The sequence below is a fragment of the Nyctibius grandis genome, chromosome 35 (assembly GCF_013368605.1).
Source record: "Nyctibius grandis isolate bNycGra1 chromosome 35, bNycGra1.pri, whole genome shotgun sequence".
Lineage (NCBI taxonomy): Eukaryota > Metazoa > Chordata > Aves > Nyctibiiformes > Nyctibiidae > Nyctibius > Nyctibius grandis.
This window is the reverse complement of record NC_090692.1, coordinates 144,539-163,508: the sequence shown is the minus strand read 5'-3', so window position 1 is coordinate 163,508 and position 18,970 is coordinate 144,539. Positions and strand designations below refer to the sequence as shown.

Below are 18,970 nucleotides of genomic sequence, written 5' to 3'. Positions count from 1 at the left end.
CATGTTTTCTTGTGCAACCAAAAAATCTGCCTGTGGCCCTGGGCTCCAAAAAACCACAATGTCCCTTTCCTCGGCCTCTGCTGCAGACTCAAGCAATGCCACTAAAGTTCTTCTGCGAAATTTCCCCCCGTGGTTGGGCCACCAGGCAAATCTCCAGGCCCTTCTGTCCCCCTAACTACAGCCAGACACAAGGCAGAGTCCAGATTCAGCTGACCTTTCTCTCATCAACACTTAATTAAAAAATAATAACCCTAGAACCTGAGTTACAGCTTCAGTGTTGGAATGTTTCCAATGTTGGAGTGTGTTTTTGGTAACTAAATGATAAAGTTGTCACTGAGAGTTTCACTACGCCGGGTCCCAGGGTGATAAAAAGTGATAATTCAGTCAGGGGCGGGATATCCTCGTTACGCTAACGATTTCCCGGGTGTGCACAGCCGTGCACGGGAGCAGAGCACGTTGGCCTTGAAAACAATTCACCTTTTGGAAAACTAATGTGTTTTGGTGTCTTCTACAGCGCAGATGGATGTTGCTGCTCTGGAGACGTCAGGGAGGGCGACGCGAGGGACGTCCCCGGCCCAGTCTGCGCCGCCGCAGCCTCCCGAGCCCCTAAGGAGACTCTTCACCTTCCTCTTTCCTTTCCTTGTTCTTCGCCTCCGTCTTCTTGTCCAGCTTGTACTTGAGGCGGCGGAAGGGGTCGGTGATGCTTCTCATGCTCCACTCATCGAAATCCTCTGCCAGGAGAAAGTTGCGGTCCACCAGCTCGGCGGCCTCCTGCCAGTTGCGGAAGCAAGCGGGGCCCACGCGCTCGATCTCCTCCACGGCGTTCGCAGCAATGACCTCCCCGTTGGGCTTCAGCACCACCACCGTGGGCACCTCGGACACGGCAAACCGCAGCCCCAGCTCCCTGCAAGGCAAAGGGGGGAAGAAACCTCAGACTGGGAAGGGTGTCACCGCTCATCGTCCTCGCCGCTCCTCATCCTCACCAGCCGGGAGGGTTCCCACGGCTCCCCTGGTGCACAGTTACGTGGAGCCCGTTTGCTGACACAACCCCCTCGTTTGTCCATCGCTGGTGATCAGAGCCCAGTGCGGATCTCTGTGGGGCTGGGATCTGGGTGTCAGCCCCCCAGGGTGCGGGGCGGCTGCTGGGACCTGTTTCACGCGAGCAGCGGTTACACAGCAGCAGGACGCTTACAACTTAACACCCTCAAAAGGAGCTGGGAATAATTCTCGGTATTAATTCCAGCTCGTTCCCTCGCTAATGAGGTGACAGTAAACGCTTCCAGCCCGCCTGGCCGCATCCGTCCTTCACGTCCTGCCTGCAGGGCCCGGCTGATGCGTCTTTGAGGGTTACAAATAGCGCGTTGTAAAACCGGAGTACAAAGATATCGGCAAAAAAGCGGGCTGGAAGGACGAGCAAACGTTTTTCCTTTATAAACAGGTGCAGCCAAAGAGCTTTACCCTTTTTTCCATGAACACACCACGCCGACCGCTCCGGTGGGGGCTGAAGATGAGGGAAAACATCGGGAAAAGGGATTAAATATGTGAAAATAACGACGAGGGCCGGGCAGAGGGGCCGCTGGCCACGCGCGGGCTCTGCCCTCGCCGCCTCGCCCGGGCCGTACCTTCCGAAGCCGTCCCCGAAGGGCAGCGCCAGCCAGCGCTTGGGCATGGTCCTCAGGAACGCGCTCTGCTGCTCCTCCGTCTCGTCCCGCGACACGTACACCAGCACCAGCTGCGAGGCCCGCTCCACGTAGAACTCGTCCGTCAGCCGCACGAAGAAGTCCTTGAGGAGCGGGGAGAAGCGGCGGCACCGCGGGCACCGCCCCGAGCCGAAGTACAGCAGCAGCACCTTGTTCTCCAGCGCCCGGCCCAGCTCCCGCTCCGTCTCCACCTCGTCCCGTTCCCGGTTGGCCATCAGGACCTTGCCGGTGAAGAGGGCGGCCATGGGCGGGCGAGGCCGAGCGCCCCGGTGGGATGGATGGACGGACTGATCCCGGATCCCCCCCAGCTCCCCGGCCCCGCAGCGGCCGCCCCCGCCGCCGGCTATTAATGATCCCGGAGCATCCGGTAATCGGCTTAAACGGGGAGGTCAGCGCCTGGGGGCGGTGCCAGTCCCGGGCCGGGCGGTCCACGGCGTGGGGCACGTTCGGGGCCGTGGGAACCCGGGTGTGTCGGTGCTGGGTGGTGCCGTGGGGTTCTGGGGTGTGCGGGGGGCCGTGGGAACCCGGTTGTGTGGGTCCCTGATGTGCGGGACGCGGGCAGTGCCGGTCCCGGGGCGTGGGAAACCGGGCGTGTGTGTCCCGGGCAGCGCCGGTACCGGGCCGTGGGGCCCCGGGTGTGCGGGTCCCGGGCCTGCGGGGCCGGTTCGGTCACGACCGACGGTTCCCCAAACCGCCCGTTAACCCCCAGGCGGGCAGAGACCCTCCCCAGCCCCCCCCGGGTCTCTCGGTCCCGGCGCGGCACCGGCACCGGCACCGGGGGGGGCGGGACTGAGCTGCGCCCCGCCCCTCCGCGGCGACGTGATGACGCCTCGTGGGCGTTCCCCACGTCTCGCCCAATCCGAGGCCGGCAGCGGCTTCCTCGACCAATAGGATCTCGTATTTCCCGTTGTCCCGCCCCCCGAGGGGCGGTGGCGTCCGGGGGGGCGGGGCTGAGCCTGAGGCGGCGGCGGCGGCTGAGGCGGGAGCGGGCGCGGGAGCTGCCGGCGGCGCTGAGGTAACGGGGCCGGGGCGGGGGGGGCCCTAACCGGCCCCGGGGGAGGCCCGGACCGGGGCGGGGGGGCCTGAACGACCCCCGGAGCCCTGAGCGGCCGCGGGGGAGGCCCTGACCGACCCCCGGGGCCCGTCCCGGAGCCCTGACCGACCCCCCGGGGCCCTGACCGCCGCCCCTTCCCTCCGCAGCATGCGCCCGGCGGGGGTCTGCGCCGCCTCCCTGGGCTCCCTGGGGCTGCTCCGGTTCCTCGGCGCTCCCTGGTCCTGGAGCTTGGCCGCCACGTTCGGCGTGTGCCTGGGCGGCGGGGGATGGCGGCTGCTGCGGCTGCTCTTCAGGACGGCTCCGCGGGACCTCTTGTAAGTGCCGCCCCCCCCGGGGGTGGGTCAGGGCCCCAGGGTGGAGGGTGAGGGCCGCGGGCGAGCGGGGGTCGCTGCCGTGGAGCCGGAGCCACGTCGGGGTTTAAGCTGAGGCAGCGCCCGGTGCCCAACGGGGGGGGGTTGGAAAGGGGCAGCCCCAAAGGGAGCGAGGGGACGGGAGCGGGAGCGGGACGGGCTGGGAGGAACCTCGTGGAGGTCAACCAGCGAGTGTGGGGTCCTGCGCCGCGGGAGGGGTCACCCCACGCACCGGGACAGGCTGGGGGTGACCTGCTGAGAAGGACCTGGGGGTTCTGGGGGACACCGAGTTCCCAGGAGCCAGCAAAGTGAACCAGGATTGGCCAGTGGTGTCCTGGGGTGTGTGAGGAAGAGTGTGGGCAGAACGAGGGAGGTTCTCCTGCCCCTCTACACTGCCCAGGGAGGGGGGGAGGCTCCTTCTCTGGAGATACTCAAACCCCACCTGGACACGACCCTGTGCGACGTGCTCTGGGTGACCCTGCTCTGGCAGGGGTTGGGCTGGATGATCCCCAGAGGCCCCTTCCCACCCCAGCCAGGCTGGGAGCCTGCGGGACGCTTGCAGGGTACGTGCTGCGGCACCGAGCAGCTCACCCACGGCAGGGGTCACGGGGCGATGCCTGCTGTTACCCCTGAGCTTAAAGACGGGGTAGATCCATCTTCAACCCCCTGCTCCCAACTCGGGGCTCGCGGCGCAGAGCGGTAAGTCTGCAGCCGCCCCCCATCTCCTGGGAGCCCGTCGCCGCTGTCGTGATTAGTTCCGTGGTTTTTAGGATGTGTCTTTATGCCAGAGGATTTAGGGCTCCTGCCGCTGCCAGCTCCGCCGCGGCTGTCACTCTGCTCTGAAGAGCTGCTTCCTCCCCATCGCTTGGCGAGCTGGGAATAACGGCAGAAAATAAACTGGGCAGAATAAAGCCCTTTAAGTATCTGGAAAATGCAGCTCAGCAGTGAAAAGGCTCCTCTGTTCCGTGTTTGGCACGGCGCGGCGTCGGGTCACCCAGCTCGGCCCCACCGTTGCCAGCAGCTTGTTTCTGGAGCGCACCCTTCCCCCTCCCGCGAGGCTCCTGCTCTGGCCATTCAGCCCCGGGCGCCGCGGGGGGTTTAAGTGCTAATATCAAATGACTTCTCCAGTTTCTGGGGGTTCTTCCAAACCCGCGTTGCACAACAATTTCCTATTTTAATGGTGGAAAAATACTGCCTCCATCTTCCTACCTCCGGGAAGGAAACAGGAGCCGTTACGGGTGCCCAGACCTTGCTTTGGTGGCAGCATTACGGTCGCAAACTTTAATAAATTTATTTTAGTATCTAAGTTATAACTGACAGAGCTGGAGAGCCAACGCGCCCTGAAGAGCTCCCTCCAGGACAGCGTAGGTGAGACAGTTGAAGTTCAGACAACAACTTTCGCTGCCATCCGGCTTGAACCGTGTCGAGGTTTAACTTGCAGCTGCTGCCTCGGAGACTGAAAATAATTATGTAAATTATGAAAGACACAAAAAAAGCCCCGTTAGAGCAGTCGGGGTTGTTCTATTGAGCGGCTGCTCTTTGTGGTGTCAAATACCCACAGAGGCAGCAATTCTTTCCCTGATAAGGCACCGCTGTCTTTAAAGGAGCTCGCCATCCAATAGTAATCATTATTATTTATTAATTATTATGTAAATCTGTGGCTTCTGCCTGGTGGTGTTCAGATGGCATCGCTTCCTGTTGGCCCAGGGCAGAGGCTGACTCAGAGGAGACGCGCCGGAGCCCCCTCCTCTCGCGGGTGAAAGGGGAAGCCTTTGGCTTTGCTCTGGGGGCTGAGGCTGCGCGTCGGTACCGAGGGGTCGGGTCGTCTTTGTCCTCGAACCCTTCCTCATCCCGAGGGGTTACAGTGTGAGACAGCACAAAGGGGCTGCGAAAGGGCCTGGCCAGAGAGACGCTTCCCACGGGAAGTGCGTTTGCTTCTGTTCCAGGTACGAGCAGTGGTTGCCAAGTCCTTTTTCTTAGGACGGCAGAAAACGTCGTTAAAAGCTGTAATTTACCCTCTTTAGCATTTTCTGTGGGCTTGTTTGAATTGGTGTCGATGCGAAGATGGATCCCCTGTGTTTTCTAGCACGGAAGGTACCAGAACAGTTGCTCTATGCTGTTTATTTACCACAATGTTAAAGTAGCCGTTGTTTTCTGTGGAGCAGCAGCGATCAGGGGTCCCAGGGTGATGCTTGAACTGCCCAAGGATGGGGGGTGCCAGTGGGACGCTCGTGTGAAGCGCGTGCCTCCTGCCCACGTCCCTTCTGATTCAGAGCTTGTGCTGACAATAAAGCTGTTACCCTCTCCCTTTGCTGCAGCGGCCTCTCGGTGCTGCTACGAGTCAAGTACAAGCTGCGGAGGCATCAAAGAGCCAAGAGCACCGTCCCCAAGATGTTCCAGGACGTCGTCCGCAGGCACCCCGACAAGGTGGCCCTGATTTACGAGGCCACCGGTGAGCAGTGGACCTTCAGGAGGCTGGACGAGTACTCCAACGCCGTGGCCAACTACTTCTACCAGCAAGGCTACCGCCTGGGGGACGTCATCGCCATCTTCATGGAGAGCCGCCCCGAGTTCGTCGGCCTCTGGCTGGGGATGGCCAAGATGGGCGTCGAGGCGGCTCTGATCAACTTCAACCTGCGCCTGGATTCGCTGGTTTACTGCGTGACGGCTTCGGGCGCGAAGGCCGTGATCTTCGGCGGGGAGCTGTCTGCGGGTGGGTCGCGCCGGGGGTTCTGCGCCTTGACCTGTTTGCTTGGTCCTGAACAAGGCAGAGAGCGAGTGAACTAAACCCAAGCAGGCAGCTGGCCGTGTTAGGAGCCAGGGAAGGTGGTAAATCCGATTGCAAAAGGCAGAAGCGTTCAGTCAGTGTCTGAGCTCAGCCCGACCACGCCGGTGCGGGTGTTACCTGCACGGGGGGGGTGTATTTTAAAGCTCTCCAGGTTCTGCCCTTGCAGTGATGTTTTGGGGCACAGGAGGGGGTGATGCAGATTATTTTTGCCGCTGCCCAGAGCGTTGTGTTTGTTGCAACAGCGACTTGCTTTGTCTTGCAGCAATATCTGAAGTGAATGGGATGTTGGGGAAGAACATGGCAAAGTTCTGCTCTGGAGACTACAACCCAGGTGTTGTTCCTGTGGAGACGAGACACCTGGATCCTCTTCTGAGCAGCGCGTCGAAATCGCCCCCGACTCAGATTCCGGTCAAGGGTTTAGATGGTGATTTCATCAACTGTTTTTATTTCTCAGTGCGACGTGTGCGAGAGCTGGACTAGGTGACAGCAAAAGGAGAAAACTAAGTGAGATGGAGGGATTAAATCAACGCAGTTTGGGCTCACAAATAGAGGAAAGGAGAGAACAAAAAATAAGGTCCTGGCTCCAGGGTACTCTGGGTTAGTTTCTCATTGTCTGAGGCTCCCCAGCGTAACGTTAACGAGCGCATTTAGTCCCCAGAGGAAGGAGGTTGGTGCCTTCCCAAAGACAACCCCCCTGTTACAGGAGAACAGCCGCTGGAACGCGTGTGGGGTGAAGCAGCCGGCCTGACCCCGCGCTTTGCGACCTCTGAGTCCATCCGATCTGTCTGTAGCATTTAACAGCCCCTCTTACCTTCCCCCACAGCTGACGCGTGTGTAATTAAAACCTTTCCTTGTAATATGCCTGCGGGGAGGATGAGTGTTGGTGGTTTGGGGTTCAGGAGAGGAAAGGAAGATGCTAACTGGCCTCTAGTCTGTATTTTGTACGTTAAGAGAATTAAGCGTGTCTGAGATCAGAGCACCCAACAAGCCTAAAACACCCCCCAAACCCCGTGGGGGTTTTCCCAGGCGGTTGAGCACAGTCTGTCTGATAGCTGTTCCCCTTCTCCAGACCGTCTCTTCTACATCTACACTTCAGGAACAACAGGGATGCCCAAAGCCGCCATCGTGGTGCACAGCAGGTGAGGACCTGCCGAGCTCCTTCCCTCTCGAGGTGCGTTTCGTGTCGCCAAACCCGGGGCTTTACCCGTCTCTGTGTCCCTGCAGGTATTACCGTATCGCCGCCTTCGGGTACTACGCCTACAAAATGCGCCCCGAGGACGTCCTCTACAACTGCCTCCCGCTCTACCATTCCGCAGGTGAGCATCCTCCTCCTCCTCCTCCTCGGTGGGGGCGAGGCGTTGGCCTGCTCCTTCGTCCCTCCTTGGGAGTGACCAGGGCGGTCGGAGACAGCCCCGTTGTCCTTGTTTTCCAGGTAACATCATGGGAGTCGGCCAGTGCCTTATCCATGGCCTCACCGTGGTGATCAGGAAGAAGTTCTCGGCCAGTCGCTTCTGGGACGACTGCGCCAAGTACCGATGCACGGTGAGGGCTCTGCGGTCGTCGGTGCTCAGCTCGAGAGCGCCGGGCTCGCGGCTTCGTTACTGCTCTCCAGATAATTCCCCACCCCTCGTCGGGTGTCGGGGTGCCTGCGCCGTGGCGTCCTCACCTCGCCAGTGCCGCTTTAGGCGTGCGGGACTTTAGAAGAAGCCTTCATCCGTCTTCCCCTGCTTCCTCTTTGTAAAGTCGTCAAGAGCAGCTTTTAAAACCCAACCCTGCGTCCCTCCCCGTTGCAGGAAAGCTCTGCCGGGATTTACCCACGTTAGCAATCCCCACGGAGGGATTCTCTTGGCGGTTCATCGCCGATAAACATCTCGTTGTGTTTGTGTCAACGTTACCTTCTAATTTCAGCAGCTCTTCCTCCTCCCCGCTGTTTGTCTCACCCTTCCCCCAGTGGCAGTATTTATAGCTGCTAATTGGATCTCCACCCCGGCTGCGTTCTGCTGGCTCGAGCTGTTAGTTTGTGACTGACCACTCATTCCCCTCGTCGTTCTCGAGGTCTTTTAGCCGACTCCTAAAGCACGAGGGTTTTTCTTTACACCTTCACGCTGAGGGATCCCTCCTGTGCTCTCTTCTGGTGGGTTCCAGGGGCACTGTTTTACCTTTGCCCTTTTTTTTTGGTGGCAAGAAATCCCACCTTGAACTCGCAAAACCTCACGGTTTATTAAAACATCTGATGTGTCTTGATCCATGAGGTACGCTGACGCCGGTGGCCTCGTGGTCGGCTTTTTCCGGGGCGTTGTGAGGGTCGCCTGAAGCCTGAGCTGTGTTTTTGTGTTTACTGCTTCAGATTATTCAGTATATCGGGGAAATCTGCAGGTATCTTCTGAACCAGCCGGTCCGAGAGTCAGAAACCCAGCACTGCGTGCGGCTGGCGGTGGGCAATGGTTTGAGACCCACCATATGGGAGGACTTCACAAAGCGCTTCCGAATTAAGCAGATCGGGGAGTTCTACGGAGCCACGGAGTGCAACTGCAGCATCGCCAACCTGGACGGCAGGGTGAGGAGGAGGAGGGGGGCACCGAGAGGGAGGGGGCTTCTCTGCTCCTCTCACAAGGGATGGCAAGGAGCGAAATGGGTAATTAGGGGTGGAATGCACAAAACCTGGGAAAAACTTTACATTTTGGGGTGTTTTCTGTCTTTTGGAAGGTCGGTGCTTGTGGTTTCAACAGTCGGATTTTGCCCAACGTTTATCCCATTCGTTTGGTGAAGGTGAACGAGGACACGATGGAGCTGATCCGGGATTCCGCCGGGCTGTGCATCCCCTGTCGCCCAGGTGAGCGTTAACAAACCGACCGCAGCTCTTTGTGCTAAAATAAATATATATATAATAAGCTCTGGCTGGTTTAAGGGGGTTCTGGTGTCGTGTGCAGGTTTCCACTTCCAGTTCTTTCTTCCAAAGCTGGATCAGTTCAGCAACTGAACATCTTCTGGCGCGCACAAGGTTTAGCACGTCGTGACGCGTCGGTGTCACCTCGTGTCGGTCCCGTTCCCTGCAGGAGAGCCGGGGTTGCTCGTGGGGCAGATAAACCAACAGGATCCCCTGCGCCGCTTCGACGGCTACGTCAGCGAGAGTGCCACCAACAAGAAGATCGCTTACAACGTGCTCCGGAAGGGGGACCAGGCGTACCTGTCAGGTACTGTCGGTACGATGGCAGACGTTCCTCCTGCAAAGGCGGTCTCGAGAGACCTGAATCTGGGCTTTTTGAGAGGAATCCATGACCTGAAGCGTCTTTTCCAACCTAACGTGAGTCCCGAGGTGGGTTTTGGTGTCTTCTCTCCCCGTCCCAGGAGATGTGTTGGTGATGGATGAACTGGGTTACATGTACTTCAAAGATCGCAGCGGGGACACCTTCCGCTGGCGAGGGGAGAACGTCTCGACCACGGAGGTGGAAGGAACCTTGAGTCACATCCTCAACCAGACGGATGTGGCGGTGTACGGAGTGGAAGTGCCAGGTACAACGGCAGAAGCTCTCGGTGTGCCAAGCCCGCTGGGTGGGTGCGCGGGCCCTCAGATCTCCCGGTGATCCGGGAGCGGGGGGTTGCGGAGGGCACAGGGGTGGAACCGAGCGTGTGTTGGGGGCACGTTGGCCAGGAAGGTGCCTGTCGTGGCGCTTTGCCCTGGGCTTTTATCACGGTGTACGTGAGAGAAACCCGATGAGAACAAGAATGGGGTTCGCTTTCAGGGGCGGCCTCGACTGAGGGCTGAGGGGACGTGGTGGCAACGGGGCCTCTGGTGTTAAATTGTGTTTCCCTCAGGACGTTTGCGCTTCACCCTGGAGAGACACGGGGAGGGGGGAAATACCTGCATTTGCGTCCGTTGGATGTTTTGTGTTCCGCCGTCTCCACCCCAGCGCTGCTCTTCTGTTTCAGGGGTGGAGGGCAAGGCTGGGATGGCGGCGATCGCCGATCCCAAAGCTAAAGTCAACCCCAACGTCCTGTACCAGGAGCTGCAGAAGGTGTTGCCTCCCTACGCCCGCCCCGTCTTCCTCCGGCTCCTACCCCAGGTTGACACCACAGGTACGGGCGATGCGGCTGCTCCCCGGGAAGGTTCCCATCCCCACAGGAAGCGTTTCCGCCTGCGTCAGGGCGAAATAACATCCTGACCTCGAGTATGGCGGGTGCAGAGGTGCCACTAGTAAAAATGATCAGTGTAGTTAAGTCTTAAACAAGAAATCAGCTAGTCCAGGCCCCTATAGAAAGGGTAATACGTGTAGGAGCGTGGACCCTCTAACTCTTGTACGATGTCCGCTGCCTTTCCTGGGGCTTCATGCAGGTACGACCAAGTCAGCTGCTATTTGGCTGCTGCGTTTTCAATTTTCAGTTCCCCAGAAATTTTACTGGGTCTTCACCGTGAGGGAGAAGTAAAAATTGCGCAAGGTTTATGTAAGAACTCTGCGAACGATCGGGACGGTTAAACGAGCTTCGACTTGCTAAGATTCTTAAGCAAAACCACAAAGTAGAAGTGGCAACGCCACCCCTGAGGTTTCCTTCTCGCTCTGATGCTTAAGCAGGCTTTTTGAGGCAAAGTATTTTTAATTTTTTATTTTTTCCTCTTTTTTTGAAGGTACCTTTAAGATTCAGAAAACCCGCTTACAGAGGGAAGGATTCGACCCCCACCAGACCTCGGATCGGTTGTATTTTTTGGATCTAAAGTTGGGAAAATACGTTCCTCTGGATGAATGCCTTTATGAAAGGATTTGTTCTGGAAAAGCTGCTTTATGACCTAGCGGGATTTGGCCTTTTTGAGGAAAAAAAAATGAATGATGAAGGGGAGGGACATGACGCTGGTGGGGAGCGGTGGCGTCTCTCCTTACACAAGGCGTCTCCCTGCCCTGCAGCACATTAACCGGTCACCTGCTCCCTCCCTGAGCGCTGACGTCGCATTAACCTCCCTTACGCCTCTAGAGAGAGTATTTTTGTAACCACTACCTGCTTAGGGAGGAGCGCCGTGGCCGTATTTATTTACAGAGATACCCATTGCCCTGTGGGGGCTTCTCTCTCCTCCATCTCTGAACTTTACTTAACCAATTTAGATGACTTTTAACCTCACTTGGCGTTAGGTCACGTTTTAATGACATGTGGGCTGTGCCTTTAGGGCTGGGGATGTGAGGATATTAAAAAAAAAAAAAAAAAAAAGACTCTTCTGGGTGCTGTGGTGGAGGGGAGCGGCCTTTGGGTTCACCCGCCCTGGGGCGGGCGCAGTGGGGCAGCTGTGGCCGGTGCCTGAGGCCGGCCGGAGCCCGGCTGGGGGGATTGTGGATAAGCGAGTTATGTGCGCTCAGCCCGTCTCCGCATCCCTTTCTCCCGCAGCCGTCGGTACGCGAGGCCGGGGCTTGGGGGGGCGGTGTAGGCCGCGGGTTGCTAGGCAACGGCGCGGCGCGTAGTGCGCGTCACTTCCGGCGCGCCGCTCCCGGTAGTGGCCCTGCCGCCGCCATGGCCGCGTCCCACCGCGTCTCGGTGTTCCCGTCGCCGCGGGAGCTGGGCCCGGCCCTGGCGCGGCTGGTGGCCGAGCGGGCGGCGGCGACCGGCAGCGGCCGCTTCTCGCTGGGCCTCTCGGGAGGGAGCCTGGTGGGGATCCTCTCCCGGGACCTGCCCGCCGCCATCGCCGCCGCAGGCCCCGCCGCGCCCTCCCGCTGGCTGGTGGCCTTCTGCGACGAGCGGCTGGTGCCGCCCGAGCACCCGGAGAGCACCGCCGGGGCCTACGCGGTGAGCGGGGCCGGGGTCGGCGGGGCCCTGCCGCCGTGCCCGGGGCCGGCCCTGACCCCCTTCTCCGCAGGCCCAACTGCTGCCGCAGCTGCCCGCCCCCGGCCCGCGGGTGCTGGCCCCCGCCACCGGGCTCCCCCCCGCCGCCGCCGCCGCTGACTACGCCGCTCAGCTCCGCCAGGTACCGGCCGTGGCGGGGGGGGGACGGCCGGGGGGCCGCGGGGGAGCGTGTGCCCCCCAGCCCGGCTCCGTCTCCCCTCCTCCCCGCAGGCTTTCCCGGGGGAGGACGTGCCCGTCTTCGACTTGCTGGTGCTGGGGCTCGGGCCGGACGGACACACGTGCTCCCTCTTCCCCGGCCACCCCCTGCTCCAGGTGGGCTCAGCACCCGCGGGCGCCCGTGGGGACGGTGGTGTCCCGAGGTTTCCATCCGTAACTCACGTGTAGCGTCCGGGCAGCAGATCCTGACTGGGGGTGGTTTAGTTTTAATAAATAAAGAGGAAGGAAAAAAGCTGTTGTGGGGAGAAAAAAAAAGCTGTTGAGTTGACTTGTCCTCTTGCTCGTTTCTTTTAAATTTCTCCCGATTTGGGGGAGTTTGGGGGGGGAACAAAAGAGCTCGTGGAGGTGTGGAAGGGCTGCGGACCCTCGCTGGCCCTCAGAGGCTGTCGCTCACCCCGTTTACAGCCACAGCCTGGATCGCTCCCCTGCTTTGGGGTTTTTTCACCTCTTTTCATGTTTGTTTCACTCTGGCAGGAGAAAGAGAAAACGGTCGCTGCTATCACTGACTCTCCGAAGCCGCCGCCGGAGCGAATCACGTTAACCCTGCCCGTGCTGAACGCGGCGCGGATGGTTGTGTTTGTGGCCACGGGGGAAGGCAAAGCTGCTGTGCTCAAGGTTCGGACCCAAACTGTTCATTTTCCTGACAAAAACCTGACGATCGAGAGGTTTCAGTCACCCGCCGAAGCGCTCCGGGCGCGGTTTGCGGTCCCCTCTCGCTGAGGCGCCGCTCCCTCTCTCCCGACAGCGCATTTTGGAAGGCGACGAGGAAAACCCCCTCCCCGCCGCTCGCGTCCGGCCTCGCCCCGGGCAGCTGCGCTGGCTCCTGGACGAGCCGGCAGCCCGGGAGCTGACCATCCCCGTGGAGAAACATCCCGTCCCGTAGAGCCGCTGGCCGCGCTCGGGGCGCGGTAACGGCCGCGTGACATTCCAGGCGCGGGACGTGGTGGTGGTGGCACAGAATGTGCTTTTTTTTTTAACTCTTTCTGGAACAAACGGTGCTTTGCTGGGCACGAATTTCCACGTACTAATAACGCCTTCGGGTGGGGGCCAGGTCGGACTCGTGCGCGGTGGTGGGGTTCGCTTCGGTTGCTGTGAAAGGGGTGTGTGACATTAAAGGGACGGATTCCAGCCCTCCTGCTCCTGGTTCCTTTCCCACCTGGCCACGCTCTTCTGTGGGGGACTCGGGGTGTCGCGGTGTCGGTGACACGAGGACACGTCTGGAGCGGCTCCGTCTGCGGGGGTGACGCGCGGTTCCCTCGCTGGTTTGTTGGCTTTGCCTTCGTTAGCCCTGGCTTTAACTGAAAAAAAAAAAAGTGGGGGTTTTTACAGACACGCACGCAGCAGCCACGTGGGATTTGGAGGTTAAAACCCCTGAACCTGCTCGGTGGCAGCGTTCAGAGCCCGGAGCCAACGGCTGCCGGAGCACGAGTGCCACCGCCTTCGTCAGCGAAGTGCCCGGGGCCTGGTTTGTCCCTGTCGTCGGCTGTTCTGCGTGTCGGCAGCGAGGGGACGGTTATAACGGAGAGGGACCAGTTAATTACTTGATTTTTGGGTTGGGCGAAAGGAAGCTGGGTGGGTCGAAGAATTTGAGGAGCGTGACAGGGATGGGGGTGGGTTTTGTTCAGCGGTGAGGCCAGGAATCGGTACCGTTGCCAAAATTTGTGCCTCTTACTGCTCCTTTGTTCTTTCTCTGTTTTCCCCACTCGTTATTGGCCCCCCACTTTCTCCAGGAGGTTCCCCTGATTCGGGGAAATCTCCAGCGAATTAAAAGTTTTACAGAAGGAGGAAGAAAAGCTGCAGCTTGAGATGGAGGAGAAAATTCACCCCGACCTGGATCAGGTGCTGACTCTGAAGGAGCAGATACCAGCGAGCTCCAAGGTTGGGCAAACGGGGGAAAACACCGCGATAAAAGGCAAAAAATGTGAGATTAAAAACAAAAAATAACTGGGCAAAACGATGGAATTGGTGTGCCCACAGCTGCAGGCTGTTTGTGGCTTGGCGAGCGCTGGGTGGGAGCTGCAGACCCGCAGCTGCGGCCGGTTTGGGTGTGATGAAGGGGGTGGGGGTGGAGGGGCTCGGGTGGGGTTTTCTGTCCGAGTCTGAGGCAGGTGTCCTGGCTCCGTGCGCCGTGGGGCACGGTGTGGGGCACGGTGGGAGCTGTACTGGGACAGCCTGCGAGGGCTCGAGCAGCGGTTTGGCTTCTGCAGCGAGGAGGTGGGGACGCCGGGGGGGTGCTCAGCCGCTCGCTCCCCTTCTTGTGCCCGATTTCTCCTTGGGCGGCCCAAAAAGCACGAAGCAAAGGTCTGAAAACGTTAGTTTAAAAAACAAGTCGGCTCACCGAGGAGGGAAGGGACTTGCAGGGGGGGTGAGGCAGGGAAACCCCAGTCCCACGCGCTCAGCGGGGTTTTATCTGGCAGCTGATGCAGGATGCGGCCCCCACCCTCCAGCAGCTCTCGGGCGCCGCCAGCTCCCCTGGGCGCCGGGCAGAGTCCAGGAGCGGGTGCTGACGGCGAGGCACACGTCACTCCCCCTTTCACACACACCATGGGTTTATTTCGACGTACTTTGGGTTTTTCTCTGTGGAATCGCCCCAATTTGCCACGTCCGTGTCGTGGTCACACCGCGGACGTGAGGTCCTCACGAAGGGGCTGATCCTCTTCGGGGTTTAATTGCAGAGGTTTGGCTGCGCCCAGGACCGGCTGCTCTGGATTTTCCTCCCTTTGCTGAAGCATTTGGAGCCCGGGTGTAAACGGGTACGGCCAGGCTGCGGCGGGGGGAGTGGGCTGGAACCAGCGGGTTTTAGTTCTGTGGCTCTTCCCTTCGTCCTGGCGCTCGGGAACCGCCTCTGCGTGGAAGAGAGCTGGGAATCGATCGGTGCCAAACCGCAGCCACCCCCTCGCCAGCGTCCCAAAAACCTCCTCCAATGGCCACGAGTCCTGCTCTGTTCCACGCCGCCGCGGGCTGCCCGTCCCTCAGCCCTTGCCCACAACGTCCTCCTTTGTTTTTATTTTATCCCCTTTTATTTCGTGTCTCTCCTTTGCCGTGCCAGCAAAAGGGATCGATCCCATCCATAGCGAGTCCTGGCGGGTGAGGGGCTGCGTTCCCCGGGCTGGAGTAACCCCGGCAAAACGTTCCCAGCCGTCGCTGCTGGAATAACCCCCGGGCAAACATCCCCGGTCCCCGCTGGCGCCGGCTGCTCGTGACTCAGGGTTTATTTTTAAGCCGTTGAACAGCGATTCCCATGTTTGTACAGGCGAGTCTCTCTCCAGATGTTGCCCTCGCTCCCTCCCAGGGCTGAGCTCTTCTCCTCCTGCCAGTTTTCTTTCCCTCCCCCTTCGCTGCCTGGAACCTCCCAACCTCCCGCTTGGCCAAAGCCGGCGGAAAAATCCTCTTGTTCGGGATCCCAGCACAGAACAGGGCGGCTTTTGTGGGGACGCGGGAGCGGCCTCAGCCCCCTTTAACGGGGGGGGGGGGACGGGTGGGGACAGTGATCCGTGTGTTTCTAAAACGGTTGGTGGTTTTCCATGGGCCAAGTGTGAAAACAGGGTGAAAACAGGCTGAGGAGGGGCCGGGTGTGCGCTTGGAAGGCAAAGTTGGAGGATTTTACGTGAAAATTTTACTTGAAAGTGAAATTTTTGAGGGTTTTGCTTGAAAATTTTACTTGAAAGTCACATTTTTGAGCATTTTGCTTGACAATTTTACTTGCATGTCAAGTTTTTGAGCGTTTTACTTGGAAATTTTACTTGAAAGTCAAATTTTTGAGCATTTTACGTGAAGATTTTACCTGAAAGTCAAATTTTGAGGGTAAAAACACTGGAACGTAGAATTGTGAAGGCGAAACAGGGCGTTCAGCGTGGCTCGTGTTCTGTTCCAGCGCTGGCCGAGGCCTCGCGCCCTGACGGACACGGTGACGGCTGCTCCGAGGAGCTGCTCTGCCAGGAGAGGGGCTGAGGACCCGGCGTCACCGTGCCGGGTGGGACCCCCCTGGGTTGAAACCCCCCTACCTGTGACTTCCCCCCCCGGGTGTGACCCCCCCCCCCGGGTGCTGCTGCCTGGGTGGGCAGGGGTCGGGGGGCCGGGAGCGGCGGTGCCCAGGGAGGAGGGATTGGAAATGGCTGAGATGTGTGTGGAGTGTAGCTGGGGGCAGGGGGCAAAGCCCCGGGGCTCTGGGGGGGCAGGGGGAGAGGGGTGGGGAAGAGGGGGGAGAGATGGGGCAGGGGGGAGCTGGAATGGAGGGGCCAGGAGAGGGATATGGGGGAGGGAGAGGGCAGAGGAAGAGGAGATGGAGCAGGGGGACAGAGCCCTGGGGCAGAGGAGGGGTAAAGGGGGCAGATCTGGGGTGGAGGAGAGGGGGCAGGAGGGAGCTGGGGCTGGGGGAGGGCGGGCGACCCCCCGGTAGGGCCCGGCCCGGCCCCGGGCCTCGGTACGGGCGGGGGGGGAACCGCAGAGAGGGGGCGTGGCCAGGGGGGGCGTGGCCACGGGGGTCCGGGCGCGGAGGGGGCGTGGCCACAGAGGGCGCTGACCATAGAGGGGCCTGAGCGGGGCGGGGGCGTGGCCACGAAAGGGGGCGTGGCCAGAGAAGGGGCGTGGCCAGGGCGGGGGGCGGAGCCGCGGGCGGCCCAGGATGGCGGCGGCGCGGCCGTGGCCGCTGCTGCTGCTGGCGCTGGCGGCGGGGCCGGGGCCGGGGCCGGGGCCGGGGCCGGGGCTGGGGCCGTGCCCGGCCGCCGGGTACTTCCCCGAGGAGCGCTGGAGCCCCGAGTCGCCGCTGCTGCCCCCGCGGGTGACGATCGCGCTGCTGGCGCGGAACGCGGCCCACGCGCTGCCCACGGCGCTGGGGGCGCTGGAGCGGCTGCGGCACCCGAAGGAGCGGACGGCGCTGTGGTACGGGGGGACACGGCGGGGGGGACACGGGGGGGTGGCGGTGCCCGGTGTCCCCGCAGGGTGATGTGGGGGAACACGGGTGGAGGGGACACAGGGGACTGACGGCACCCCTGTCCCCGCAGGGTGGTGAGGGGCGGGGGGGGACACGGGTGGGGGGGACCCGGGGGGCTCACGGTGGCCGTGTCCCCGCAGGGTGGCCGTGGATCACAGCGAGGACAACACGACGGCGCTGCTGCGGGAGTGGCTGGTGCGGGTGCAGGGGCTCTACCACCGCGTGGAGTGGCGGCCCATGGAGGAGCCGCGGTGAGGGGGGGGCTCAGCTCTGGGGGGGGGGTCTGTGGGCTGTGGGTGCTCAGGTTGGGGGGGGTCCATGGGTTGTGGGTCCTCAGCGTAAGGGGGGGTCCCCGTGGGCTGCAGGTACCCAGTTTTGGGGTGGGGGGTCCATTGGGAGTCGCCAGCCTAAGGGGGTCCCTGTGGGTTGAGGGCACCCAAGTTTGGGGGCTCCCTGTGGGTGCCCAGGTTCAGGGGGAGCCCCGCGGGCTGTGCCCGGCCTCGGGGTGTCCCCATGGGGCGGGTGGGTGCCGGGGGGGGGGGGCAGGAGGACAGCGTGGACCCCTCCCCACAGGTCATACCCCGATGAGGAGGGCCCCAAGCACTGGTCCCCGTCCCGCTACGAGCACGTGATGAAGCTGCGTCAGGCGGCACTGGAGTCCGCGCGCGCCAGCTGGGCCGACTACCTGCTGGTAAGGGGGGGGGGTCCGGCGCTGGGGGGGGCACAGCCCCGCCGTCCCAGGGGCTCACGGTGCCCCGGGGCCCTCTCGGTGCCGCCGGCAGTTCCTGGACGCTGACAACGTCCTGACCAACCCCGACACGCTGGGGCTGCTGATGGCCGAGAACAAGACGGTGGTGGCCCCCATGCTGGACTCGCGCGCCGCCTACTCCAACTTCTGGTGCGGGATGACGGCGCAGGTGGGCGCCGGGTCCTCGGGGTGCTGGGTCCTCCCTCTGCCACCTCCTCTAAGTGCTGCGTTCCCTGGTCCCCTGGGTGCCAGGTTCTCTGGGTGCTGCGTCCCCTAGGTGCCAGGTCCTCTTGGCACCAGGTCCTCCATGTCCGCTGGGTGCCAGGTCCCTTGGGTGCCACATTCTCTGGGTGTTGGGTCCTCCGGGCATTGGGTGCTCTGTGTCCCCTGGGTGCCAGGTCCTCCATGTCCCCTGGATCCTCCAGGTCCCTTGGGTGCCAGGTCCTCTGGGAGCTGGGTCCTCCGTGTTCCCTGGGTGCTGGGACCTCCATGTCCCCTGGGTACCATGTCCCCTGAGCCCCGCTGGTCCCTGCCCACCCCAGGGCTACTACCGGCGGACGCCAGCCTACCTGCCGCTGCGGAAGCGGGAGCGCCGGGGCTGCTTCGCCGTGCCCATGGTGCACTCGACCTTCCTGCTGGACCTGCGCAAGGAGGCGGCGCGCGCCCTCGCCTTCTACCCGCCGCACCCCGACTACACCTGGGCCTTCGACGACATCATCGTCTTCGCCTTCTCCTGCCGGCAGGCGGGTGAGGGGCTGGGGCCGGTGTGGGCTTGGGCTGGCATTGGCTTGGGCTAGTGTTGGCTTTGGGCTCATGTTGACTTCGGGCTGGCGTTAACCTTAACTTCAGCCCGGTGTTAACTTCAGCTTGGCTTAACTTCAGTTTCAGCCTGGTGTTAACTGTAGCTCCACTTAACTTTAACTTTGACCTGGTGTTAACTTCAGCCCTGCCTGACTCTTAACTTCAGTCTGGCTTAACTTTGGCTTTAAGTCTCACTTTAACTAATTTCAGCCTGGCATTCCCTTCACCCTGACGGCACCTTCAGCCCTGCTTGTAACCTCAGCTTGGTGTTATTGGTTTTATTCCAGCCCCGCCTGACTAATCTCAGCCCGGTTTAACTTTAAGCCCCCGGTTTGCTCCCCAGCGGTGCAGATGTTCGTGTGTAACCGGGAGCCGTTCGGGTTCCTGCCGGTGCCGCTGCGCTCGCACAGCTCCCTGCGGGACGAGGCCGAGAGCTTCCTGCACGTCCAGCTCGAGATCATGGGTGAGGGCGGGGGCCCCGGGAGGGACGGGAGGGGGGGTGGGGGTGGGAAGGGCGGGGGGGGGGGGGGGGGGGGGGGGGGGGGGGGGGGGGGGGG

General features: G+C 61.3%; 4 protein-coding genes across 7 annotated transcripts in view; 3 read left to right on the top strand and 1 right to left on the bottom strand.

The window, feature by feature from the left end:
* Window positions 1-4: 4 nt before the first annotated feature.
* NXNL1 (nucleoredoxin like 1) lies at window positions 5-2,076 on the bottom strand. Its single transcript, XM_068421740.1, has 2 exons — window positions 1,623-2,076; window positions 5-904 (listed from the first exon to the last, which is right to left on the bottom strand). Exons 1-2 carry the CDS (start codon window positions 1,943-1,945, stop codon window positions 607-609), a joined length of 621 nt encoding a protein of 206 aa, XP_068277841.1. The 5' UTR covers window positions 1,946-2,076; the 3' UTR covers window positions 5-606.
* A 585-nt stretch (window positions 2,077-2,661) lies between these two features.
* Window positions 2,662-11,090, top strand: SLC27A1 (solute carrier family 27 member 1). The gene is made up of 13 exons (XM_068421690.1): window positions 2,662-2,715; window positions 2,901-3,068; window positions 5,423-5,817; window positions 6,155-6,316; window positions 6,962-7,031; window positions 7,117-7,208; window positions 7,325-7,434; window positions 8,240-8,449; window positions 8,599-8,725; window positions 8,949-9,086; window positions 9,241-9,405; window positions 9,823-9,969; window positions 10,517-11,090. Exons 2-13 carry the CDS (start codon window positions 2,902-2,904, stop codon window positions 10,672-10,674), a joined length of 1,941 nt encoding a protein of 646 aa, XP_068277791.1. The 5' UTR covers window positions 2,662-2,715; window position 2,901; the 3' UTR covers window positions 10,675-11,090.
* A 212-nt stretch (window positions 11,091-11,302) lies between these two features.
* PGLS (6-phosphogluconolactonase) lies at window positions 11,303-16,015 on the top strand. Of its 4 annotated transcripts, none has more exons than XR_011049965.1 (7): window positions 11,303-11,658; window positions 11,729-11,836; window positions 11,926-12,027; window positions 12,406-12,546; window positions 13,662-13,809; window positions 14,607-14,684; window positions 15,806-16,015. XR_011049965.1 is itself a non-coding variant. In XM_068421692.1 (5 exons), exons 1-5 carry the CDS (start codon window positions 11,386-11,388, stop codon window positions 13,734-13,736), a joined length of 699 nt encoding a protein of 232 aa, XP_068277793.1. In that variant the 5' UTR covers window positions 11,303-11,385; the 3' UTR covers window positions 13,737-13,946. The 4 variants fall into 4 exon arrangements, 2 of the variants coding, with proteins under 2 accessions (XP_068277793.1, XP_068277792.1); XR_011049964.1 differs by having other exon boundaries at window positions 13,662-13,852; XM_068421692.1 differs by lacking the exons at window positions 14,607-14,684; window positions 15,806-16,015 and having other exon boundaries at window positions 13,662-13,946.
* Window positions 16,016-16,555: 540 nt separating this feature from the next.
* The window catches only part of COLGALT1 (collagen beta(1-O)galactosyltransferase 1), a 2,606-nt gene continuing 191 nt past the window's right edge, over window positions 16,556-18,970 (top strand). Inside the window, exons 1-6 of the mRNA XM_068421698.1 lie at window positions 16,556-16,812; window positions 17,005-17,115; window positions 17,438-17,555; window positions 17,647-17,781; window positions 18,155-18,359; window positions 18,757-18,876. Coding sequence (XP_068277799.1) covers window positions 16,556-16,812; window positions 17,005-17,115; window positions 17,438-17,555; window positions 17,647-17,781; window positions 18,155-18,359; window positions 18,757-18,876 — 946 coding nt within the window. The remainder of the gene's footprint in view (window positions 16,813-17,004; window positions 17,116-17,437; window positions 17,556-17,646; window positions 17,782-18,154; window positions 18,360-18,756; window positions 18,877-18,970) is intronic.

What these genes read in the sequence shown, in the direction of transcription:
- NXNL1 (XM_068421740.1), bottom strand. Translation starts at nt 1,945, where the DNA reads ATGGCCGCCCTCTTCACCGGCAAGGTCCTGATGGCCAACCGGGAACGG. An exon ending in TTCGGGGACGGCTTCGGAAG is followed by an intron (nt 905 to 1,622) that starts GTACGGCCCGGG and finishes TTTGCCTTGCAG; the next exon opens with GGAGCTGGGGCTGCGGTTTG.
- SLC27A1 (XM_068421690.1), top strand. Translation starts at nt 2,902, where the DNA reads ATGCGCCCGGCGGGGGTCTGCGCCGCCTCCCTGGGCTCCCTGGGGCTG. An exon ending in GCCATCGTGGTGCACAGCAG is followed by an intron (nt 7,032 to 7,116) that starts GTGAGGACCTGC and finishes GTGTCCCTGCAG; the next exon opens with GTATTACCGTATCGCCGCCT. An exon ending in CCCGCTCTACCATTCCGCAG is followed by an intron (nt 7,209 to 7,324) that starts GTGAGCATCCTC and finishes CTTGTTTTCCAG; the next exon opens with GTAACATCATGGGAGTCGGC.
- PGLS (XM_068421691.1), top strand. Translation starts at nt 11,386, where the DNA reads ATGGCCGCGTCCCACCGCGTCTCGGTGTTCCCGTCGCCGCGGGAGCTG. An exon ending in CCGGCCACCCCCTGCTCCAG is followed by an intron (nt 12,028 to 12,405) that starts GTGGGCTCAGCA and finishes TCACTCTGGCAG; the next exon opens with GAGAAAGAGAAAACGGTCGC. An exon ending in GCAAAGCTGCTGTGCTCAAG is followed by an intron (nt 12,547 to 12,676) that starts GTTCGGACCCAA and finishes CTCTCCCGACAG; the next exon opens with CGCATTTTGGAAGGCGACGA.